Source organism: Lemur catta, chromosome 3, assembly GCF_020740605.2.
Source record: "Lemur catta isolate mLemCat1 chromosome 3, mLemCat1.pri, whole genome shotgun sequence".
NCBI classification, from domain to species: Eukaryota; Metazoa; Chordata; class Mammalia; order Primates; family Lemuridae; genus Lemur; species Lemur catta.
The window spans coordinates 95,493,148-95,520,081 of NC_059130.1; the positions used below are offsets into that span (position 1 = coordinate 95,493,148).

At 43.6% G+C, this 26,934-nt stretch overlaps 1 protein-coding gene and 1 non-coding gene across 2 annotated transcripts in view; both read right to left on the bottom strand.

Moving 5' to 3' along the window:
* The window catches only part of RIMKLA (ribosomal modification protein rimK like family member A), a 29,636-nt gene extending 16,911 nt beyond the window's left edge, over positions 1–12,725 (bottom strand). Inside the window, exon 1 of the mRNA XM_045545721.1 lies at positions 12,452–12,725. Coding sequence (XP_045401677.1) covers positions 12,452–12,614 — 163 coding nt within the window. The 5' untranslated portion in view covers positions 12,615–12,725. The remainder of the gene's footprint in view (positions 1–12,451) is intronic.
* On the bottom strand, positions 7,981–8,087 carry LOC123636135. The gene has a single exon (XR_006734346.1). It is a non-coding gene; the product is annotated as a U6 spliceosomal RNA (small nuclear RNA).
* Positions 12,726–26,934: the final 14,209 nt, after the last annotated feature.

Consider the following 26,934-nt stretch of genomic DNA (forward strand, 5'->3'; position numbering starts at 1 on the left):
TTGCCCACTGACATAGCTCTGACACTCTTGCTGTGGGCAACTTCACTTGCCCCCTGCTCATTCTGAATGCCTTCCCCGTCACATTTCTAGAAGTAGACTCGAGGCTTCTGCTCATGGTGGCTTCAGCAGGAACAGCAGTTCCACACAGCCATGGCCAAGGACCAGTTGGGTTTAAGGCTGGCCCTTGGCAGACCTGCCTGTGACCTCTGACACCTTTAACCACTTAAGTAATCTCTGCTCACTTTCCGCATTAACATTGCCTCTCAGGAAAGGACCTGATAAACCTAACACAGGATGGAGCTTAATGTGTCACCTTCCCCAGGATCCTTAACATTTCTACAAGCCTCATGTCAAGGGCATGAGAAGCAGATGCAGGACACCAAGGAAGACAGGGCTCTGCTTGGCTGCCAGGAAACGGAAGGAAAGCCCTCCACGATGAGAGGCTCTTGCCCTCCAATAACAAGGGATTCCATGTGATTAAGTGCCCTGGTGCTCTTGGGTGTCACCTTAACTTGGGGAGGCAGCTGAGTTATCTCTAGGATGTCTTGCAGACTCCCACGTTGGACTTGAGATTTACTATGTTTAGCCTCAAATCACTTTTTTTAAAACTAAAATGATCACTCTGTCCCCAAACAGGTCAATAAGATAGTAGTGGAAAAAAGAACAGATCCCAGACTAAGCAGTGGAAAAAAGAACAGACCCCAAACTAGTTAGTACAGTGACCAATTGCCAACCTAGTCTAAATCAACTTTTTGAAACCCAAACAATATTTTCTCCACATTAAAAAGAATAATCTACTTTCAGGGGTAATTGTGTTTTGATTTTTTTGAACTATTTATATTCGGAAATACTTTAATGAATTAAAAACAAGATATAGAAGACTGGGATAATGTTTCCCAAAGAATTGGGTCTGTTTTTTTCTAACCCATATATTGGGTTAAATTAAGTTAAATTCTACAAAACTAGACTTTTGCATTTGTATGTGCAATAGCAAAGAAATGTACTTTATAATAAAGAAAAATGGCCTTAGAAATGAGCAAATGATTACTGGAAAGTAGGGTTCTAAAACTTAAAAACCATTCTCAATCATTCATATTAATGGAGGGAAGGAGAAGGATGAATAATAAAAGGTGCTATAATTCAGATTTGAATTCAGCTAACATTTTTATTGAGCATCTGTTGTGTTTTTGGTTCTTTGCTATGAACTTTCACATATATTATCTCATTTAAATTAAAGACATCTTATAATACAGATCCTTGGAATAGATTTGACTGTAAATGTCTTTGTATTTACACAAAACTGATGCATGATGAGTCACCACCCTCCCAATCTGTGCACATGCATACATCCTTGGATTCACAAAAGTAAGTTTTGACACTAAACTGGATTCTAGTATGCTAGGAAAACCTTCATGTACAAAGCAAGCTGCAGAAATAAGAAAACAGCAGGATATTTTAGCATGAGAGCAAACAAGCACCTTACTTATGGCAGCTTTTAGAATCATTTATTTTAGCAGGATCATGTAACGGTGGCTGATAGTGAAACTCTAAAAGTTGCCAAAAAGGAATCAACAATAAAGTGGATAATCCACTCAGCACTTCAGATGATCTTGTTGTGTTAGGAGGAAGATGTGTCATCCAAACATGATCTGGCTCATCTCCAACATTCTCCAGGTTTTCCCTCATTTCTTTCTACGACAGCTCCAGAATTTTCTCATAAGGAAGTTATTTTTACTCTTTTTTGTTTAGAGATGGGGTCTCACTCTGTTGCCTAGACTGGAGTGCAGTGTCATGATCATCGCTCACTGCAGCCTCAAACCCTTGGGCTCAAGCAATCCTCTCACCTTAGCCTCCCTAGTAGCTGGGACTACAGGAGCATGCCACTACACCCAGCTATTTTTTTAATTTTTTTGTAGAGACAGGGTCTTGCTATGTTGCCCAGGCTGCTCTCAAACTCCTGGTCTCAAGCAATCCTCCCACCTTGGCCTCCCAAAGTGCTGAGATTAAGGCATGAGCCACCACGCCTGGCCAGTTATTTTTATTCTTAATGAGTAGATGCTATCTCCACTCCTCCTTCACTTTTAAAGTATTTGTTACAGCGTCCATAGAAGTCTCACCTCCACCTCGTTAAAACCCATAGTCATTTATGGGACCATTTTCTCTTTCCACCAACTGCTATTTTGAGGTCATTTAATTCAATCCAACCTTTATTGAACTGGTGGTATGAATCAGAAATACTATTAAACATGAATACAAAGATGAACCAGGTGGTCCCTGCCTACCAGGAGCTTATACTTCCCTCATGGAGAAAGAGACACAACTTAAATATTTAATCATTCCCGCATTCGTTCACTCATAAAACACACTTATTGTTTCAGGTATTCCTTCAGTGAATATTCATTTAGCACCTACTTTCAGCCAAACCCAGTGTTAGTTTGAGTTTCCCAAGAAGCACATTCTGAGGCAAGGATTTAAGTGCAAATACTCCATTTGGGTAGTAAATTCAGAAAACAGTAGTAGGGGAGTAGACAAGGGAATGTGGCCAACAAAAGGTGTATTACCACGTGAGTCACCACCTGCAGCAACCAGAGCTGAACCTGTGGAGGAGCTCTAGAAATGGCTCACCAGATCACCAGCACACGCACCTCAGACACTCCACCCAAGGGGCGAGGGAGCTGGCAATTAAGAATTTTTATACATCTACTCAGTCTGGTTAAGGCCACTCCAGGGGCATGGTGCTAATTCCCTGGCCCTTCTGGCTTGCCATGCATGGGTGGGCAAAGTAGGCACCAATGACCAGGGAGAGCCCCAGACAGAGGTGCAGGTGCTGGTGGTTAGAAGTGGGGGGGAGGGCATGCAGTCAAAATGGTAAAAAACTGAAGGGACTTGGGTGGGCCACTGACAGCTAAGGAACAGGCACCTTCTCCTTCGGGCTAGCCATGGAGGTTGAGAGGTGTGAGTGAAACAAACATTATCCCTGGGATTTAAGAAGAAAGACAACGCACAACTGTTACTAATGCCATTAATGCTCTATGCAGAGCACCTAGGTAATAAGAACTATCAGTCTTGTTGGGCAGGGGTGGGGAGAGGAGCTGACTGACTATAACAGAATGTGCCAAGTGCTCTAACAGGCCTGTCCTATGTATCAGGGTACAATGACAGCAAAGGAGGAGGAAACAGCTAAGATGATTATCTCTGCCTGGGGAGAGAGAATCAAGGAAAGTTTCAGAAAGGAGATGTTCACTCATAGTGCCTCTGGGCTCTAAGGAAATGTATAAAATGAATAAACTCATCTACGTCTCAGAAACAAAATGATAGTAAAGGCATGGCATCTTGTAAGCACTGAGGTCAGAAATATCTCAGGGCTAAAGTAAGTACCTGGAAAGGTATTTCAAGAAGTCAAAACAACATGAGATGAAACGCAATTATGACAAAGTCGATAAAGTATTGGTCCTCAAGTCAGAAACCTGATTTAATTCCTTGCTGTCATTTACTTTGGCAATACACAAAAATTTCTCTGGGTCTCAGTTTCCTCTTCTGTCAAATGGAAGGGCCCCAGAACTTGGCAAACCTTCCTCCCTCACCTCTCCCACCCCCTCACCAACACAATCTTTTTTCGACCATGAAGACCAATCTCAGCAAGTCCTTTACCCCTGTTCAGATCAGTCACCCAAGACTCTGTCTCCAAAGCCCTGTCATTTCCCTGGACTCTGGGCCCCACATGGCTCTGACATTGCCTTTTCTAATCCCACCTCCCCTCCTTCCACCTCCACTGTGCCCTCTGGAACTCAATGAACGGGCAGCAAATCCCCTTCTCCCCAACCTTTCCAGCGAGACTTCCCTTCATCTTCCTTCTTTTTCTGAGTTCAGCTGAACCCCATCTCCAGCGTCACTGCATCCCCAACTGCCCTCACAAACTATGGCTGTTTTCTCTCCCTCTCACCTCAGATTACTGGGCCTAGCGGTAGGACCGATGTCCTCCTTCCTCCTCACTGTGGCTTCCAGACCATTCTCCTTCTCCCTTCCCTAAAACATCCAGCCTGACCCTCATCGGACTACACAACACATGGCACCCCTCCTTGTGCAAGTCATCTACAGACCCTGGGTCACATCCCCTCTTTAGCTCCTGACTCACTGCCACTTGTTCATAAATATTGCTGATTTCAATGTCACTATGAGGGATCCTTCCAATGCCCAGGCCTCTCAGTTTCTTGACCTCCTTTCCTCCGAGGATCTTGTCCACCACCCCACGTCAGCCACCACTCCTGGTTACATTCTAGACTCTATGCAATCGTCACAATTCCAATCTCTAACCACCATCTCCTATCTTTCCAACTTGCTTCCTCTAGTACCCCAACTTCAACTTATTCTGATCCCACCAGGAACTATCATCCATGAATCCCCCTATCTTTTCACTGTCCCCCACCCCCTTCACACCCTCACTTCCCTTCTTACCCTGTTTAAACTCCATAGTCAAGCACCATAATCACTGCCTACAGAGACCCTCAAATCCTTGCACCTATTTCTTACTTAGCTAAACCAGAATTCTGGTCAGACCAATCCAACTCTGTCTACATATGTACCCTCCTTTGCAATGGAACATACCTGGGGAGAAATACACAAACCTGCTGACTTGTCTTGAGGGAACCCTTAATGCTGCCTGGTAATTATTATATTTCCCTAGTCCATTCATTCAACCTCAACCCTATTTCCCACTTTCTCTTCTCATCTCAAACCTTCACTACTTCCCCCCATCTTCTCATTCTCCCTATTTCAATGCAAGAAATTAAAATAATCAGAAAAGAACTTCTCTATAAGTGCCCACTGTCACATCTACTCACCTACCTGCACCTGTGACATATTAGTTACCTTCTCTGTTCTTATAATAGCTGAACTGTCCTCACTCCTAGCTTAGACCAACCCTTCTCATCGACATAAGGCTGCTCCTGCCATTTGCCTGTCCCTCCTATATCACCAATGTCTCCCTCTCTATTGGATCATTCATGCCAGCATTGGATACTGTTATTTCTCCCTTCTTTAAGAAAAGCCTCTCAATTCTCCCCTTTGAGCTATCATCCTATGTTTCACCTCTCCTTTATAACAAAACTCCCAATACTGTATATTTACTGTGCTCTATCACTTCACTGAAACTGCTCTTACTAGGGCCACTAATACTAAACCCACATTGCTAAATCAATTTTCATTCCTCATCTTACTTCATCTACCAGCAACATTGGACATGGTCTGATCACATCTTCCTTCCTGAACTATTTTCTTCACTTGGCTTCTAGGACCCCATACTCTCTTGGATTTCTTCAGTTCTTTCACTCTGATTCTGTGCTGGTTCCTCCTCCTCTCCCTGACCACTGAGCACTGGAGGGCCCCAGAGTTCAGTCCCTGGACGCTTCTCTTTTCTATCTCTAGTCTCTCTTGATAGGTATATGGAGATGCTCCAACTTTGATATCTCCAGGTCAGGCCTTTCTCCTGAAGCCCAATCTCTACCATAAACTGCCTACTTGACATTTCCACTTGGATGTTTTACCGGCATCTCAGACTGAGTCCTGATATTCATCACCTGCCCAAACCTACTCCTCTCTCATCTTTCCATGTGAGCAAATGGCATATTTATTCTTCTAGCCGCTCAGGCAAAAAACTCTGGAGTCCTCCTTGACTAGTCTTTCCTGCACATTCAACATCTGCTCCAGGAGGCAAATCCTGGCAACTCTGTTTTCAAAATATGCCCAATTCCAAGTTGCTTTTCACCTCCTCCCCTGAAATCATTCTAACCCAACAATCACCTCTCACCTGAATTGTATCCATGACTTTCTAAGCGAGCTCCCTGCTTCTGCCCTTGCCCCCAGCAGTCTATTCTCAACATGGTAGCCAGAAAGACCCTGTGAACCACAGGCAGATCATGTCACTTCCCTACTCAGTGGATTCTTAGCTCATCCAGAGTAAAGCCAAAGTCCTTCAATGGCCCCCAAGACTCTGTGTATCTGTTCCCTCCCCACCCACCTGTCTGACCTCCTCTCCTAGTGCCCACCCCTAGGCTCACTCTGCCAGACTGGCCTCCTTGCCATTCCCTCATGCCTGGACCACTCTACTTCCAGATATCTAAACGGCTTGCTTCCTCATCGCCTTTAAGCCTTTACTCAAACATAATCTTCTGGGTGAGGACCACCCAGCCACCCTGTCTAAAATTGCAATCCCCTCCCTCATCTCCAGAAACGTTCTATCCCTCCTTAGCTGCTTTCACCAAAATACTATACTTTTTGCTTACCTTGTTTATATTCTATCTCTCCCATTTAGAACATAACATTCTTGGGGGCAGAGATTTCGGCCTGTTCTATTCTGGTGCCTGGAACAGTATCTTATACACAGTAGGCAGTCAACAGATATTTGTTGGCAGAATGAATGAATGAAATAATAATAATGAAGGTAGAGACCACATCTGTTCTTACTCTCCATTATGTCTCTAGTGCCTAGCACAATGCCTGGCACAAATGGGCACTCAGTAAGTATTTGTTGAACGAAATAAATGAATGGAATGAATGAATAGGATTCTGGAGAAGATTAAGACACATAAAAGATATTAAAGTATTAACAACAGAGTTACAGGAATGAGGAATCATTATTCCTATTAGTTCCTCAACACAAAGTAATTTAATCTTACCATTTTCTCATAGTGGAGTCTTGAGCTACATTTTAATAGCAAAGGAGCAAATAGAAATAAATAGAGAATTTCAGATCATGTTGTAGGTGTTAAAACAATATAAACTGCTTATGAGGTGAAGTCTCTCAGGGCAGTGGAAGGGTCAGGGAAGTGGCTAGAGTGAGGTGGGGCTGGCACTGATGTACCTGGATTCAGCGCACTCCCTGCTTGTAAGGGGAGTGACAAGGAGGCATGGATGGGTGCAGATGGCACGGACATCTCTGAGTGATGGCTGTGCCCCCCTCCACCATGCAGGCCTAACAAATTTGGTGGGAGTGTTCTGGTAGCAGCAACAGGTGGTTCATAAATCTAGGAGTAGGGCTTTGAGATCCATGAAGGATCCCAATCTACTGGTTCTAGAACTCTTCCTAACACAGTTCATGAGGTGTACCTAAAAACGACTGTTAGAAACATAAACTAAACATCCAAACCCGGCCTCAGCCCTTGAGGTCAGCCCACAGATATAAATGTGGACCTATGGAGTAAAGCAGAACCATGCAGCACTTAAAACAATTTGGAAATATCATATGGTAGGTGCTCCCACATGCATTCTCTGACTTTTCTTTCCACTAGTGTTGTAGAGTATCATCATTCAGATAACAAAGTGTCAGGCATGAGCCTTTAGCAGGAACTGGGGTTAAAGATCAAGCTCTCTTCACGAAAGTTAGCATGAGTCCTGCTAGAGTCTTCTTGCACAGTGATGGGAGTCCATTCTTTCTCTCTGAACCTTCTGTTGCCTTCTGCAGTCTACTATTTCCTTACACAAATTTAGTTAGGATCCGCCTCCCCACCCTTTCAAATCTAACTCATATTATCACTACAAAGAACTAAATGAAAGGATCCTAGAACATCTTGATTTAAAGAACCTGACCTAGAAATTGCCATATAGACAACAAGGTTTTAGCTCTGAAAGTAAGGGAAAGAATGCTGAATCATCCTGCTCCTAAGAGACAAACTGTAACATAACCTCATTTCCAGGTCAGACACATTTTATCTGTTTTGGTATCTGTCCCTGAGTTTGCAACTATACTTGTTTCTTGAGCCAGCTAATCATATAGAACTGCAGGTGGTCAAAGAACCCAATTCTTACTAGTGAATCTGTCCTCATATAATGGGTCATCACAAAAACATTTCCACATCCAATTATGATCTCCCAAACCCAGAAGCTAATTACAGTAGCTTCACATACTTCAAATTAGCCTTTAAGGCACTTTACTCAGTCATCCAACTAACATTTTTTTTTTTTTTACAATTTTTTATCCTTTTAAAAAATATAGAATGCTTCACAGATTTTCATATCATCCTTGTGCAGAGGCCATGCTAATCTTCTCTGTACCGTTCCAATTTTAGTATATGTGCTTCCAAAGTAAGCACATCCAACTAACATTAACTGAAGTCCTACTGTGTACCACTTATGGGGCATACATTTAAGGAATTCCCAGCCTTTCAGGGGGAGAGGGGAAACAAACCTTACAAATAAATTATAATCAAATATGATGAGTGCTATAAAAAGTATGGACAACGCAGCAGATGGAAGAGAGCGATTACTTGGGGACAGGAAAGGGAGCTCAAGACAGATTCTATAGAGATGAATGACTTATACTAGATTTGAAGGATGAATAAAAGTTCACCACATGGGAGGGGCCAGATGGGCATCTCAAGCTAAGGGAATTTTAGTGCAAGGCCTGAAGTCACAGAGGGGCTGAGTGAAATCAGTGTAGACCAATAGATGCAGTACAGTAGAAGAGAGGAGACAAAGTATTTAGACCAGAATTATTATTATTTTTATTTTATTTTTTTTTTTTGAGACAGAGTCTCGCTCTGTTGCCTGGGCTAGAGTGCCGTGGCGTCAGCCTAGCTCACAGCAACCTCAAACTCCTGGGCTCAAGCAATCCTCCTGCCTCAGCCTCCCGAGTAGCTGGGACTACAGGCATGTGCCACCATGCCCTGCTAATTTTTTTTGTATATATATTTTTAGTTGTCCAGATAATTTCTTTCTATTTTTAGTAGAGACGGGGTCTCGCTCTTGCTAAAGCTGGTCTTGAACTCCTGACCTTGAGCGATTCTCCCACCTCGGCCTCCCAGAGTGCTAGGATTACAGGCATGAGCCACCACGCCCAGCCTTATACCAGAATTATTGACTATTGGTCCTAACTCCCAGCCAAGACTATGGGCCCAAATACCCTTATTGGCATTTATAAGAGCTAATATGTAAAAAGACCTAAACCTATGCTGGCACATCGTAAGTAACATATATGCTTTGCTACGACTACGTGCATTTCGGTGTCACGTCAACCACTTTATCCCTAGGGTTAAGAATAATTAAAAAGTATTTGTGGAATGAATGAATAACTTGCAGTTTCTAAAAAAGAAATGGAGATGGATATGCTTTTCATAATGCTACAGGAGACAGTGAAGGGGGAGGATGCTTTCTTCAGGCTTGCTTCAGTCACCTGAAGGTCACTTCCCTCTCCCTAGTAGTCTCCCCACCCAAATCTATGCTGGATAGGGTAGATAACTAGATTAAAAATAATGTTCATGAAACCTTGCATGTATATAGCATTTTCTGATAACATGTATAATCTTGTTTAAAATACAATCATTGGAATCTTGAAATTCAAAACTTCTAATCTCTTGTCGAATTCTACATCCATACAGAACCTGAAATTCTAATCCCTACCTTTGGGCTCTGTCTAGCCTCCAGAGAGAAAAGCTCAGAAATGAATTTAAGCAATTGGCCGAGGCACTGCACCAAATCAGCTCCTTCCTCATATCCCTACACTAACCTAAAGAAGCAATGGAAAGCAGTGAAGACACCAAGGCTTTGTAAAGGTGATACCTGAATTTCCTAAACTATAAAATTACTTTGCAAAGTTACTGACTAGCCTCAATTTAATTCAATTCAGTTCAATTGCACATCTATTGAGAAACGAACTATAGGTTGCAGATGTCCTAAAGCAGACTTATTCCATTATCACTGGGCTGGGAATTAGGAAATCAGGTGTTTTTACTGTGGGTTTGCTGCTAACCAGCTGGATGGCATTGAGGAAGTCACTTCATCTCTTTGAGCCTCAGGTTCTTCTTCATAAGATGAAGGAGTTAGAACGGATGATCTCAAAGTCCTTTCCAGCTGTCACATTCTGTAATTCTCAAATGGGAAATAACACCAATATCATTCATTGTAACTACATATTTCTGTATTTCAAAGTAAGTGAATTCTGGAATTGTTTTCAGAAAATGAGTTGGGCTCAGCAAATTGCCAAGAGTTTTCTATAGTTTGACGTTAGAAGAAACTGGGAAATAGAGCTCATTTCTTTATTCATTCAAAAATATTTATTGAGTGCTATGTGCAAGACACTATTCTAGTCACTATTACAGCACTAAACAAGGCAAATGAGGCCACTCTTGTCATGGAACTCACTTTCTTGTGCTTTAATTAATCTATTTCCACAAAAAAAAAAAATCTTTTGACAGCTTTGGACAACATAAATGGTGATCTAATAGGTTTGTTCTGTGTGTTGTGATTTGTGTGTGGCTACCTCTAAATTAACAAAAAATTAAAACTGCATAAAAAATACCTGTCTTCAACTTCTCCAGCAACCAGGCAAATAGCTGTGTAGATTTTCTTATAGTTAAAAACAAGTAACTCCTGGTTTCTGAATAGGTTGAGGTATTTTCACACGAATTCCATTAAAATCTAAGACAAAAGGGTTGAAATATTTCCTGTAGCATTAGAATTTAATTTTCTCTTTTCCTAGGACTGACTCTTGAAAATGGGGCTGAGTGGGGTGGCTCACGCCTGTAATCCCAGCCCTTTGGGAGGCCAAGGCAGGAGACTCACTTGCAGCCAGTAGTTTGAGACCAGCCTGGGCAACACAGTAAGACCCTGTCTCTACAAAAAACCATTTTTTCTTTTTAATTAGCCGTGCATGGTGATGCATGCCTATAGTCCCAACTACTGGGGAGGCTAAGGCTGGAGGATTGTCCTTAAGGCCAGGAGTTCAAGGCTGCAGTGAGCTATGATCGTGCCACCACACTCAGCCTGGACAAGAGAGCCTGTCTCTAAATAGATAAATAAATAATAAAAAATTACATAAATATGTTTTAGATAAGGAGTGCATTTTCCTACTTTTTTACAGAATATATGATGGGTCTATAATAGGAATATGATGTGGAATTTCAGTTACTGTATCTCTAAAAAGAAATCTTTACTAACTGCAGAATAAATAAATAAGCAAAAAAAATTCATCCTGGGGATGGAAAGTTGTATATATTAAGTACTTAATCTAGATCAGCAAAATATAACAGATTACCCAATTTATATATGGTACTGAAACAGAGGAATTTAAAGGCGGTTAAGGGACTTTAACCTTAATTTTATAAATGAGAAACTTAAGGTTCATAGACATAAAGTGACTTGCCCAAAGCAAAGCCCAGATACTTGTAAATAGCAAAGCTGTCACAAGACTACGGGTCTGCAGATTCCCTGTTCAGGGATCTAGTTCTGCATTAACTAACTGTGAGTTTTAGCAAATCAAGAATAGAGAGAAGTACCCTTTATGTCTGAAAGACATTGTTTTAGTTTAAATTTAAGGGACCTAATGTTTACAGTATATTTCTTCAACAGTATATACAATCTGAAATTACATATGAGGGCCTTAAACTTATGGATGCAAGATCTATAACAAATATATTCCACTTAGAAACAGGTCATATTCAAAATCTCGCTTGTAAGTCGTCTGTTCAGAATTTGGAATTCCTTTTCCTGCCAAAGAAAAGTAACAAATTATGAGCCTATTTAACTACGTAGAGTTGAAATAATGTGAATAGTATCCCAAGAAGCACCCTGAACTGGGCCCAAACCCCTTTGAATCCTGGACCCCCTGAAATGGCTGGATATCTCAAGTGAAGCACTGGAGACACTCAAACAGCAAGCCAGCAGAAGGCTAATAAATCATGGATTCCTAAATCAGAGAGAGCTTGTATTAAGGATAATTAGGAATATCTAAAAACACACTTAACCTTTGAGGTCAGGGTAACAGATGATAACCATGGCTTACCCAAGAAAGTCTCTTGGACACAGCAGTAGTGCTCAATGAGGCCAGAATGGTCTGTACCCGAAACCCTGGCTTTTCTGGAATCAGAATTCAACACTTCTAGGGAGGAGGATGAGTTAAAGAAACCTATCAAAGGTTTACTCTCCCACTTTACACTCAAGAGGCGACTCTAATCTTTCTCAGATTTCCCCCATATGTAGATTCCTTGTTGGGGAATAATATTCTATACAGGGCATTACTGATGCTTGCACACTCCTAGAAAAAACTTTTTAAAAACATTCATCTTAATCGCAATTTTGTAAATTTAGCGTGGGTTTCTAGAAATCTCAGAGTCTAAACAGGGTATCGGTGCAAGCAGAATTTGCAAATTTAGAGTTTAGCAGCTTGATTTTCCTCAGACCACCCGGGGGGCTTCAGGTGAATTTGGATTCCTCACAAAACAAAGTCCCCCAAGTAAATTAAATCACGTTCTCAAATCCTGGCCTCAGGCAGATGGTGGTTCAAAGAAGCTGTCAAGGTTAGGGGTTTTCTCCAACCCCGAGAGGTCTTGCAGGGGGAGAGCGGCTGGTTTGTGGGGCCCGAAAGAGATTCGTCTGGGGGAGGCCCAGGTGAGCGCGCACACCGGCCGGCTGTCGGGGACCCCGGCGCGCCCCCCGCCCTCCCGGGGCCCGCCTCGCTCACCGAGGTGGCCGCCGACGATGGTGACGGCGATCTGGTCCATGAGCACCGCCCGAAATCGCACGTCCTGCTCGGAGCAGCGCTGCCGGAGGGCGCGCAGGATCTGCACCTGCGGGTAGTCCTCGCGGATGCGCCGGTCCGTCAGGAACCAGAGCTGGGAGCACATGGCGGCCAGGGCGGCGCGGACCCCTGGACGCCCGGGGCCGCTCGCTCACAAGGGCGGGCGGGCGGCCGGCGTCCCCGGCGAGCGCGCCGCGGCTCCGCTCCCGCCGGTGCGCCAGCGCCTCTGCAGCCCTGACCCAGCGAATCCTCCCGGCCACTCAGCGCCGCCGCCGGCCGCGGCCAGCCAATCAGCGCGCGGCGGCGGGCGCGCCGGCGGCACGGCCAGCTGCAGAGGCGGCCCCGGCGGGCGGCGCCCGGGAGGGGCGGCGGGCCCGGGGCCTGCGGCTGCCGGGGCAGGGGAGCCGGGCGCGGCTCGGGGTCCCGGGGACTACGGGAGCTGCAGGCGAGCGATGGCGAGGCTGAGAGAGGGCGCCCCTGACCTGCCCCGACCCCCCCAGTGGGCGTGGCGCTGCCGGCTGGGGTGGGGCGGCCGGAGCAGGAGGGGCCGGGGCGGTGGCCGGGTGGGGCGGAGACGGTGTCGGCGCTGACCGACTAAGGATGCGCAGTGGGCAGCGGGTGCGCCGAAAAGCGCGCGGGAGCGCTCGCGGGCTGGGGTCGCAGACGGCTGCCTGCTGAGCCCCGGGCAGGGCCTCAGGGACGTCCTACCGGAGATTCCGGGGCCTGGCGAAGGACACACGGCTGGGCCCCCCTTTGAACCCTAAAGGCTTGGAAGGAGAGAGATTTCTCTGCCCAAATCCTGGCGTGAAGCCGGGGAGAGAGAGAGGTAGGGGGAAGTTGAGTTTTAGCCGCCTCCCGTTCAGATCATTTAAAGGTGCATTTCTCAAGGGCTCAGATTTTCTTACCCTGGACACCCTTCCTAGGTTGCAGCAGTTCTGGACCATCACAACCTTGAAGTCATTTAAAACGGATCTAAGGCCCACTTTAATTAGTAGGACCACTGGCTGGTCTCCCTTCCCCCTCCCACTCTCCCCAGGCTGTACAACTGAGTCATCTTTAAACACTGTCCTTGGTCCTAGCCAATTAGGAATCTTGCCTGCAAACAACAGTGTTTGAAACCAGATTTGCCTTTCTAAATAACTGCAGGATTGAAGTTAGCCATCTTTGGAGATTGCATTTGCTCTTCCAGCTCATTAAAATATGTCTTTTTTTTTTGGCTTAAGGAAACACGAGTAGTTCAAGGTAGGCCCAGCAATGACAATTTAGAAATGGGGTAAGATGTCTCAGGGAAGATATAGTTTTCACTCTAAATATTATGTAAGTGTGTGCATTTACTCACTGAGATGTGTCTTTAGAAAAGTTCGGTATAAACTGAATTTCAAAAATTCTTTTTCAAGCAATCTTAAGTAAATCCTTTTGTGTAGCAAAATATCTCCTTCCCTCAACCCCAGGAATGTATGTATTTTCTTAAAGTAACAGTAACCTAGTGGCCTATGGATTAGTAACTTTCAAAACGCTCTTCTGACAAAAGACAAAATTACAACAAATTTAGTTATAGATCTAATTGGCTTTTATTCGAGATTCATGAGTCAGAGCAGTCTCTATTCTACAAAAGAATGAGAGCTCCCACTAGGTAACAGCAGAACAGTGGGTTTTGTAAGATGTTCTGTAAGAAAAGCAGAACAATAGGAAAAAAGCTGATTGGTTAACACCAGATACTTCAGCTTACATTTTTGGTAAGGGTTAAAGCAGAGGGGACTCCCTTATTATGCTGACTCAGGTAGACTGGAATCTCCTGTTTTCAGGAAAAACTGGTCTGTTTGGGGACCTATCTTGTTCCTTCAAGTTTCAGTTTGATTATGTGGCATTTAGCCAAACGTGGCATTTAGCAGGTGTGACTCCATTTTGGTTTAGTCTAATCTGTTGTGCCCTAGTGCAAGAGCTCAGTCTGAAACAATGGCCTCACCTATTTCTTTCTTTTTTTTTTTTTCTGTGACTGGGATCTCTGTCACCCAGGCTGGAGTATAGTGGTGCAATCATAGCTCATGCAGCCACATGCCACCATGCCTAGCTATTTTTTTTATTTTTTTAGAGATGGGGTCTCTCTGTGTTGCCCAGGCTGATCTCAAACTCCTGAATTAAAGCATCCTCCTGCCTCAGCCTCCTGAGAGCTGGGATTACAGGCACAAGCCACTATGCCCAGCTCACCTCCCATAATTTTTGTTTAACACTTCTGACCACCAATCAACTTGGGCCCTGGAGGCTGTATCTTCTACACTGGCCATTTCCTTGATATCCCGTATTACGTGTTGACCCTGATGCTTCCTACAGGACTCCTACAGTATCATCCATTGGATGTCTACAGGATGATTAGAACCATAGCTTTCTGGAACTATAATTTACTAAAAGATATATGAGTCAGTGAATTTGAAATTGCTTATAACCCATTTTCAAAGCCATCTATGCTAAACTAGAATGTTTAAGTCAATTGCAAGTGGCTACCAAGGTCCATAAAACCCAGGCTTGAGGAGAGGAGGGTCTGAGGATCCAGATGTTGTAATCACTCCCTTCCTCACTGTCTTTGCTCTCCCTCACCAGGAGGTTACTACCACCTCTGTGATCTCCCCTTTTCTATGATGGGTCATAATTGAGGACCTGGGACAAGTAGGCTATCCAGTTAGGAAGTTACTACACTTGTATAGGTATAATGTTTTCTTATGTCACCAAATTCCTCAAGCACAGAGGTAGCTTCCACAGGTGTAGGACTATTTTCTAAGATATATTACTTTATGTGATATTTCTCTGTAGATGACTCCCAAATTCAAATTTAACCCTGATGTCTCCTGAGCTTCAGCAGTATAAAAGGATGCTGTCCTGCCATCACCTGTGTCCCTGAAGCTAACATTCTTTTCCCCTCAATTCCAGATTCAACTATCTTAAAAACAAAAAGGAAAATATATTATCTCATGTAACAAGAAAACTAGGGGTAGGTTAACTCTAGGGTTAGTTTTTTTTAACAGCTCAATGACGTTATCAAGGACCCAGATTCATTCCCTTTTTTCACTCTGACATCCTTAGGCTAGTGCCCCTCACTGCTACACAAATGGCTGCCATAATTCCTGCTGACACATGCACATACACAGTGTCTAGCAGAAGTAGAGAGACTGTTTCTTCCCATGTGTCTCTTTTTATAAGCACGGAAAACCTTTCTGAGAGAAGTCCCCAAGCAGACTTCCTAGTCTCATATGCCCACATCTAAGCCCATCACCAGCAAGGAGAAGGAAACTACCATGAATGGCTTAAGTGAATTATAAAGAATCCCTTGTGGCTGGGAATTGGACCTCACTCCCCAAAATACATGGCCACATAGAAGTGGCTGGATACCTAGGCAGAATTGGGGTCATGATAGAAGGAATGAAAGGAGAATAGATGTTGGGAGGACAAACAATGGTGTTTGATACAGATGGCAATATGGTAAATATATCGGTCAGGGTAAGCTAGGTTAGGCTGTGGTAACAAGTGATCCCAAGGTAGCTTACAACAACAAAGTCTTATTTCTCAAAATATCACACATGTCCATGGCAGGACAACTTGGTTAGCCTCTAGGATGATAGAACAATCTTTATTCCGAACTATGTTGGTCTGTCATGGAAGAAGAAAAATGATTATGGTGAACACACACTGGCTCTTAATACTTTTCTGCTTGGGTCTTACACATGTTAGATCTACTCACATTTTCTTGGCCAGAAAAGTTCACCTGACCAAACTGATGTCAATGGGGTAGGGAAGTATAATTCTGCCCTGGGAAGGGCAGCAAAAATTTGTGACAAAGTGTGACCAAAAATACAGTGTGACTACAATTGAAGACAAGAAATAGCCAAATCCTGTTCTGCTAATCATCTCTCCTCTTCTTAGGGTGCCCAAGGGAATTACACACATTAATGGAAAAAGACCCAAACTCTGTAAAATAAAGAGCTTTATTCTGACCCTGTGTGTATGACCAGCCCAGAGCGCATGGCCACAAGAGGTCCTGAGAAAATGTGCCCTCGGTAGCTGGGGTACAGTTCATGGAGACAGGAATTACACCTAAGACACTAAGTCAATAATGTGGAAGGCTGTACATTGGTTTGGCCCGAAAAGGTAGGACATCTCAAAAGGGGTGGGGGTATAGGTTATAGGTGAGTTTAAAGATTCTTTAATTTATAATTGATTAAAGAAATGAAGCTTAGTCTAAAGGCTTGGGATATTTTAACTTAAGGATATCCGTTAATCAGAGTCAAGCCACTGGACATTTACTGAAACTCAAGTGATCTATTAAGTAAATTGACGGCCTGCAGGTGTAGTTTAAGCATTGTCTTGTATAGCCTTGGGACGGTTAATGATTTAACATCTTCCTGTTACAAAGGAAATCTCCAAAAAGGGAGGGGGGCATGATGAGGTGTGTCTGACCTCCTTTCTCACAGCCAGCAACTCAGCTTTAGGGTTTTCTGGAGTCCGCTTGGTCAAGAGGGGGTCCATTCAGTCAGCTAGGGGGCTTAAAATTTTATTTTGGTTCACATACACAAGACAAAAATTAGAACAGAAACCAAAGGATCATTTTATTCATAGCTGAGGTAGCAGCAAATAACTTCTAGAGCAGAGCTCTGCTAAAAAAGATGGAGTTGAATCACATGGCGTACGTTTAAGGTTGAAGTGAAGCTTCCTAATTCCTTGTTCCTCCTTTACCCCTGTGAATCTGGGGACCAGTATGCCTCGGCGTGCCTGCCAAAAGAGAGATGATTAGGTCTGCAAAGCAGAACAGCTTTACCCTTCTAAGTGTGTGCTAAATGGACAGGGTTCAGAGGACTTCTGGGTTGGTGACTATGTTACCACCCAACGAAGTTATATTGCCTGCTGCGCAGAAGGAAGCCAACCCACAAGACAGCAGGAAATGCAGCAGAGAAAGAGTTTAATATCACAGCAGGGAGCCGAGCAAGGAGATAGGAGGAATTTCTCGAATCCATATCCCTAAGAATTTGGAGGCCCGGGGTTTTTAAAGATAGTTTGGCAGACAAAGGGCTGGGAAATTGGGTTTGCTAGTTGTCTGGGGATGAACTCATAGGGTTGGGAAGCAGAAATTGTCCTCTTGTGCTGAGTAGAGGACAGTAGAGGGTTGCAGGACCTGTTGAGTCAGTTCCTGAGTATGACAACTGGTCTGGTTGGTGTCTGTTGGTCCACTTAAATGCAGAGTCTGTAAATATCTCAAAGATCAGTCTTAGGTTTTACAATAGTGATATTATCTATAGAAGTGCTTAAGAAAGCTGCCAATCTTATGACCATCAGTTACGTGACTCCTGAGTAGTAAATAATTACGGGAAAGCAAGTTAGGGAACAATGGCGGGTTATTTTTTTTTTTTAACTATGCTTATACCTTTGCAGAGTTCAGGCCCCTACCACAGTTCCCACCTTATGGCCCTATATCAGTTTTATAATGGGCAGTTTCAACTACATCAAGGTACTGGGATGGTGGTGCACCTGGAGAGGGTATGGAAGGTCCATGTCCCCCACTCCATACTTTGCCCTATGCGTCTCTTCCATTTGGTTGTTCCTAAATTATATTCTTTATATTAAACCAGTAAACATAAGTAAGGTGTTTCCCTGAATTCTGTGAGCCATTCTGGCAAATTATTGAACCTAAGCAAGGGGTTGTGGAAACCCTTGATTTATAGCCAGTCAGTCAGAAGTACAAGACCTGGCTTTTCACTAGCATCTGAAGTGAGAGCAGTCTTGTGGCACTGAGCCCTTAACTTGTGGGATCTGACACTAACAATGGGTAGATAGTGTCAGAATTTAATTGAATTGTAGGATACCTAGTTGGTATCCGCAGAAAGTTGGAGAATTGGTTGGTGCATAAGACACCCACACATTTGATGTCAGAAGTGTTGTGTGAGCATAGAAAAAGACTTTTTTTCCCCCTTTTACCTGGGCTTTGCCCAATCAGATTAATAACTCCTCCCTTCTGAAGGTAACCAGTAAAAGAACAGAGCAGAGAAGGAAAGAATTCCTTTCTATGTTCCCACATTTTATTCTCTCTTAATCCATTGGGAAGATGGGTGGAAAAGTCCCCTACCAAACAAATGTACATTGTCTATTTGCTTCCCCATCTAAACTAAACCTCTCAAGAATGAGGGCTGATGCAAGAGGATCACTTGAGCCCAGGAGTTTGAGGTTGCAGTGAACTATGATTGCACCACTGCACTCTAGCCCGGGTGACAGAGTGAGACCTGTCTCAAAAAAAAAAAAAGTGTTTTTTTTTGCCACAAAGATTCCATTTTCAAAAAAAATAAAGAAAAAAAAAGAACAGGGGCCAATGCATTATGCATACTGTTTTTACATGTGGTGGGTACTCAGATATCTGTTGATAACAACTATGACTGTCATTTAAGAGACATCATTGCAATTTTGGTTAACAAAACTGTGGCCAATACAGAGATACTAGTTTTTTGTAACCTGGGATTCTGGCCATAGTTTTTGTCTCACTTTCAACCTTCATTAGATATTGGCATAGAAGGGTATTGAGATGTGGATCTGGACAGTGGAAAGAAAGTGAGTCTCTATAAACATTATATATGACCCCAAGCAGATAGATTTTCCAAGTGTATAGAAAATCAAAATTCAATTGACCTCAATAAATTAAAGAAATTGTCATCAATAACAGATTAAATGGCACTAGAATAAATGGAAAGTATAATCGTATAATTAAAGAACAAAAGAAGCATCACATACACATAGAATTCAAGAGAAAAACTGATCACACAGAAATGTGGCCAAGAAAGAACAGAAAGATGTGGTAAACCAATAATGGAATGCATAGAAAAATTGGAGACTATACTAATAGAAGCCTGGGAGGCCAAATTAACTTTCATCCCTGGGTCCTGGCACAGTGCCTGGCACATGGTGCATATTAATACACACTTATTGAAAAAAGTATGTTTGACTTTAGTCAGATCTTCCATGCCATTCCCTTCCTCTGAAAAGCCTTTGCATAACTAATGCCTATCCACTCTTCAAGACCCAGCTCAAATACAACATCTCCTATGTTGCCTTCCCTAAAATCTACCCCCTCCCCCAGCTGCAAGAAAGGGCTCCATTTCTGAATTTTAATACGCAATTAATAACTGCAAGCAATGATTCCAGTAATGGGCACTCAATAATTGTTTATTGGGTGAATGATAATTCTTAGATTATGGAAATGCACTATACATAATTTTTAAATCATTGAATTAATAAATAAAGGAAGGTATCGGAAAATCTATTAATAGAACTTTTAATCACTGCCACTGTCTCTGACTTTTCTTGCTCTAGTTTTTTCTGTCTTCGGATGCTATATGTAATCCAGATGTCAGCTTCATCCTCTTATTTAAGGTCACACAACCCATGCCCTCTCATACCAGGGCAGAATTTACTGAGGGGGAGACACAATTTACATCATACAACTCGCAAGAATTCACTTGGAAATCCACCCTCCCACCCAAACTCTTTTCCAGAGTACTCTCTCTTCTCTGATTTTGCTGCTAAGGGAGTTTTTTCTACTCCTCTCCACCCCTAGGCTCTTAATTCTCCCTCCCAGAGCCCCTGGCAGATTCCCCAACCTTTCATTACTCAGAGGAATACATTTCTGTGTTCAGCAAAACAGAAGGTCTTCTAGATAGAGGACCATCCTCTTCTGGAAAGAGAGCACGATTATAAATAAATTTTCCTTTCTGCAAACATGATAAACACAGAATGACAAGGTGAGGTTGGCCAATGAAGTCTTCACTGGCAGGCTTGTTGGAGTCGGGTTTTGAAGGTGGCAATGGACATAGCTTTGCAGGGTGGAGTGCAAGGAAGGTGTTCAGGTGGTTGCTGGCTGCAATCCTGCTCTGGATGAACTTGGCTCCTAGAACCAGTTTATAGTTTCCAAGGGGCTTTCCTTATCTCTCTTGAGACCAGGCTGCATAACTGCTTGACTTGCCTTGTGTCAGCCCTAGCCTCACTCAGCTAGACTCATTAAAGGTGGATGTTTGTTGTCTCAGCCTTTCCTAGGTCCTTGTCCACTTCTGACCAAGTTAGAAATTGTATCAGAAGCCTCAACACCATCTTTCCTTCCATCCCACTTTAGTGTATGAGCTATGCTGCTGTAACAGAGACCCCCCCCCCACACACACAAAAGACAGTGACTCCACAAGAAGTTCATTTCTCTCTCAATAGTCTGGTAAAGTGGATGTCTGGGGTGTAGAGACAGCTCTGCTCCCCTTGTTCATCTTGGGAGAGGTTCGTTTCACCTAGTGTGCCGCCTGCTCCAGGGTGTGGTCATTGCATGGTTGAGCCTGGCTCACTTGGCCACATCTGTGTTCCACACCTTGGGAAGGAGAAAGAGAGGAAGGAGAAAGTGGAGAGCAAGTGGCTTCCTTTCAATGCTGGAACACGAAAGCTGTACTCCTAACTTCCATTCCCGTCTCATTGGCTGGAACTTGGTCACATGGTCACATCTGCTGCAAGGGAGGCTCGAGAATATATTTCCCAACTGGACAGATACATGCTCAGCTAAAATTTAGTGGAGGAGAGAAGGTTTTCTGTTACTAAAAGGAAGAGGAGAAATGGTAATGGGGATGACAAGCAGTTTCCACCGTACCTCGGTATGGCCGGTGGAATAAACTTAGCATGGCACAAGACACCGTATGTGACCTTTGGTTTTCCACTCTAGTTATATTCAATTACTTGAAATGCCCCAAACATGCTTTGCTGTGTCTCACCTCCATGACTGCTCATGATAAATCTTTCTCTCCTTTCTTTGCCTGCTGAAATCAGTTCAAGTAGCATCTTCTTCAGTCTTCCTAAACCCCAGTTTGGGGTTAGCAATCTGTTTTTGTGTTCTCATAGCACACCATGCATTCCTCTCCTTTGGCACTTGTCAAATTCCCCCACTACCTGCACAAATTTGAAATCATCTCTTTATGTCTCTGTCTCCATGGAGATTATAAGCTCCTTGAGAGCAAGTATGCTGTTTTAGTCATATTTATACCTTTAGAACCTAATTTGAGCTGCATTGCTTTTGCCCATCAGTTGGTGACAGAAGCTGCACCATCACCTGAGCCCTTGCATGCTCACAGAGTCGTAGCTTTAATCGGTAGTGGCCAGGTTGTATTAGTGGGCATTCTTCTTCCCATGCTTGGGGTGAAGCCATAGCCTGAGACTGCTGCTCCTCTCACCAGCCCTTGTGAACTCCCCCTCTTAGGGGCATAATCCTTGCTTTTGTTCCTCCCTAGGGCTGGCTGTTAAAGGGCATGACTGCCATTTATTGCCTTTGATCTTGGAAACTCTTGCTGCGAGGCTTCACCTGCTATGAGATCTCCCTGATACTGACACTGACCTGCTGGAACCACTCCTGGCTTATTCCTTCTCTTTGGACATTAAAGTATCCCTTTAGCTAGGTTATGTCCTCTTAGTTTTGCTCCTAGTGGGCTCTGGCCATTTCCCACTTGTCACAGCTAAGACTCTATCATGACTGACCTGTGAATACATTTGCCCATTTTAGTATTTTTTTTTTTTTTAAGAGACAAGGTCTCTCACTCTGTTGCCCAGGCTGGAGTGCAGTGGTGTGATCACAGCTCACTGCAGTCTTGAACTCCTGGCCTCAAGTGATCTTCTCCCCCCGGCCTCCCAAGTAGCTGGGACTGCAGGTATGTACCACCATGCCTGGCTAATTTTTTTCTTTTTTGGTAGAGGTGGAGTCTTGCTATGTTGCCCAGGCTGATCTCAAACTCCTTGGCTCAAGCAATCCTCCTGCCTTGGCCTCCCAAAGTGCTGGGATTACAGGCATAAGCCACCATGCCTGGCCCCATTTTAGGATTAATAAGTATTATTGGTACTTTCTATTTGAAACTAACTGGACCATGATGAGAATGAATTCTCAGCTTTGTGACATATCACTGGCACAAAATGTAATTTGTGTAGACTTTCTTTGGTTGAATATATATAATGTCCTTAAAATATGAATATTTGAATATGAAAACCAGTATATTGAGGTTACTCATATTGAAAATATTCTTTATTTTATGAAAGCATTAACTAGAATTAATTTCTATCTCTGTCGGTATAACTTTAGTAATTGTTCACTGAGGCAGAATTCCCAGGTGAGATGGATGATTGGGCAGCCACATAATCTATTCATTAGTATGTCAAAGCCATGGATCAGAGCATGGGGATTTAACCTTAAAAAGTCAAGAATTTAGTCAGATCATCAAAAGAACTTAGCAATATCCAGGAAACTAAGAGGCAGGTAACTCCAGCATTCCTGAGGAGCTGAAGGTATAGGGCAATTTGTAATGAATGGAAGATTCTCAATCCCAGAAGGTCACGCAGGAGTTGTAGATAGGTCCCACCTGGGTAGCTCAAGTGCCCAGAACCCTTCCAGGTTTCCCAGCCCATATTAGTGAGGAGTCATTAATTTACACAATACGGAAATCCAATTTAAACTAGCATAAGCAAAAAGGGAGTATACTGGCTCACAATTCGTGGAAGGCTAGGAATGAACTTCAGTCACAACTAGGTCTAAGGACTAGGATACATTTTCTAAATTGGTCTTTCTCACTCTTTCAATCCCGCCCTCCTAATCCCATCCCCTCTTGCTCTTCTTTAATCACATTCTTTTCTATAGAAGCTACCTTTCTCCACAAGGCAGGGAAGACAGCCCCCATCCACACCGTAAATATTCTTTATCTGGAAGGCCAGGGGACTATTCTTCTACCTCTAAATGAAAAAATTTCAAGGAAGGACCTTGATTGGACTGGCTCAAGTCACATTCCATCCCTGGACTAGTCACTGTGGCAAAAAAACCCAGGTATGATTGGCTGGGCCCTGTAGCTGGGAAGTGTGGTTGTATAATTAGCAGCCTCACCAGACTCTCTTGATTTGAGAGGATCTGGGCAGACAAAACAGAAGATATCCTCCTTTCTAATGCCTGAGACTCCCCACTACACATCTCATATGTTCCTACCAGACAGCCCAGGCTTCACTTCATACTTCTGCTTGTTTCTACTCTTAATGTTCCACACTGACTACTGCTTGCTTTCTGCACGGAGCCCTGCTTGGTGGTTCCCTTACACTGCCACTTAACACTAAAATCACTCAGCAGGACCACTGTTGGCCACTTTGCTGCTCAGGCCGCTGCTTGTGCTGACTTTCTTTGCTGGGCCTTCTCCCAGTGGTCTATTTGGAAAAGTGCCTGTGAGATTCCCAGATACTCTGACAGGGACTAGGGCATATGGTTGTATAATTATGAGCAGTTGTATAGCTTGTTCAGTGCATAAGGGCCTCCCATGAGAGCACACATGGAGATTGAGGTCTAGTATGAAATCCAGCTCACTGGATAAGATATACACCCGCCCTCATGTGTTCTCCAGGAAGAAGACACGCATTTTCTATTAGCACAAGGGCACCAAACCACGCTCCAGGAGCTGTGACTGCCTCCAGGAGATGACTTTTAAAAATTCAGACACAGGTTCCCTGTGGGCTGGCAGCAACACAGGTCTTGCTGTTTCCTCTGGAAGAATAGGGACAGCTCTCTGTCTTCTGTGTGCCATTGTCTCAGGCGGGGGGGTGGGGGAGATGCTAGTACCACAAACATTGGGAGAGCAGCTGGGGGCACAAGCCCACCCCACCTGTCTTAGTTTGTTCGGGCCACTATAATAAAATATCGTAACCTGAATGGCTTATGAACAGCAGAAATTTATTTATCACAGTTCTTGAGGCTGAAAAGTCCATATTTGGTGTCTTATGAAGATCTATTTCCTGGTTCATGTTTGATACCTTTTCACTGTGCCCTCACAAACTGGAAGGCACAGTCTCTTTTATAAAGGCACTAATCCCATTCATGAGGGCTCCGACATAATCACCTCTCAAGGGCCCAGCTTCCTAATACTATCACACTGGTGATTAGTGTCAGCATATGAATTCTGGGGAGACATAAACATTCAGACCATAGGACCACCCCATCATCCAAGTACAGCATCTTCCTAAGCCCTTCCAATATGTCAGAGCAAAAATAAGAAAACTGTCACAAATGTGACAGAACTGTTCAGAGCACACAAAATTCAGCCATGCAGACTGTAAAGCAAGTTGGGCTTTACGTTTTCTGAAACTGGCAACTCTTTAATGAAGACAGAAAGTAAACGCTAAGACAAATGATGAAAACTATCTCATGGAGATGCCACCTATTACCACATCCAAGTATCCTACGTTCACGTGTAATCACACAGTTGGGCTGTGATGGCTCTCAGGTGTATCAAAGGCGGGCCTTTCAGTATTGTGTGCAGCCTAGACCTGCTCCTCTCTCCTCCCCCAAACAGATACAAGGCACCCTCAGGGAGCAGCTGAGTCTGGGCAGGTTTAGGTAATAAGTTACCATGTTGGCCCCAGGGTCACCAGTCCTCCAGCCCTGGTGCTGGGTTTGGTACCACACACCTTCCTTTGTGATGAACACTGTCATAGAATCTGGAGTCCTGCCCTGCAGTTTGCCTCTGTCAGCTCTCCCTCTGCCTACTTATCCCCAGGTCCTCAGATATACCTATCTATGAATTGTAGATATGGTTTGAGTTCTTTTCCCAGAAGCCTCCTCAACAGTCAGACAAAGCAGAGGGTGCAATAGAAATATGGAAGAGGTGTCATCTCACTATGCCCCAGCAATCTCCAAACCCCACTTTCATCCCAGTGGGGATTCCTTTCTACAGGAATAGAAGGGAATGTGGTCACTGTTGTCACCCGATGTGTCCTCTAGAATGGTGACTCAGGGAAGCCAAAGGTGCCAAATGCCACATGTGCACATTTCTCAGTGTGTGTCTCTTATATTATTGCCCTATGGCTTTATTTTTCTGTGAAACTGAAGAAGTAAGAGGGCTTCATAATCTCCCATTGAGAGACATCCCTTTGTTCTCCTCTTATGTCACCCTCAATAAGACTGGATCAGATAGGGTTCTAGCCAAGGACTGGACAAGGATGAGAAGGTGTGGAGGGGAGGTGCCCGGAGGTGGTCACTGAATACGTCAAAGAGGATTCAGAGAACCTAATCCATAGGCAGTGTGAGGACAGTGAGATAGATGGCCCTAACCACAGGAGCTTAGATCTGACCGCTCAGATGAAAGAAAATAGAAAATTATAAAGAAAAGATAATTACAAGCTGGGCGTGGTGGCAAGCACTGATAGTCCTACCTACTTGGGCGGCTGAGGCAGGAGGGTTGCTTGAGCCTAGGAGTGTGAAGCTGTAGTATGCTATGATCACACCTGTGATGACACCACTGAACATCAGCCTGGGTAACTCCAGCCTGAGACCCTGTCCCTAAAATGTGTGTGTATATATACATAGTTTCAACAATGCAAAACTACCTTGAATAATGGACTTTCACACTGATCTGCCAACTAAGAGTCAGTCCTGTACCTACTGATCTAAACCCTTGGTAAAAAGCAAAATTTAGATGACTCACACCTATTACTTGGAAAAGTTATTAGTAATTGGCTCTGTCCCTTCTTGCCTTGGAAGCTGACAACATACAATCAGTATCTGGTATGTATTTTGTCATGTCTTGCTGAAGACTTCAGATTTTATTTTTTTAATCCTGAAGCCAGCTGAAGGCTCCTAGGAATGGTTGCTATTCAACCACATCAGATAATTTAGTTACATTCAGTAGAACAGAGTGTACTGTATAGACAACAGATTAAGTGTAATATATAGGAGGCAGCAGGGGTAGTAGGGAAAAAAAAAACACTAAACTAGGAGACCTCATTAGCCTTATCTGCAAAATGAAAGATTTTAAATTAGATAAACCTCTAAGGCCAGCTCTAAAATTCCATAGTCTCATTGGAAGTGTCACTAGGCTGTTCAAGAAACTCATAGACAAATGCCAGGAGCCAAGGGCAAATTAGCTGAATGAAGCCAAATACCAAGAGGAAACAAGCCCAAGCTGGTGAAAGCCAGAGGTGTGTGCACTGGTTTTACGGGAAGGTGTGTGGTGGCTGGGCACAGGGGCAATGACAGAGACTGCTGGGAAGATAATTTAGACATAGGTTCACTAAATGTTCCTTTCAATCTGGGGTTGAGATACATCTAAACATTCCCTGTGACTTCTTTTTTTTAGGGGGGGGTAGGAGTGCTTGTTATCCTATCTTTAGGGAAATATATCCTATCCCAAAAGACCTACTTACACAGTAAAGTTCTCTGTGGTGCCTATAGAGGCTGTGCACAACATACCAGACCAGTGGTAACACTAGCATGAAGAATTATGTTGTTGTAGCTATTCTGGATAGTTCTAAACTGTGGCCCAAAGGTTACTGGCTACCTCCTGGCCTTGTTTGATCTATGGTATTGTTCATTTTCATAAGATATGATCTGCATTTTGTTGATGGCATAGCTT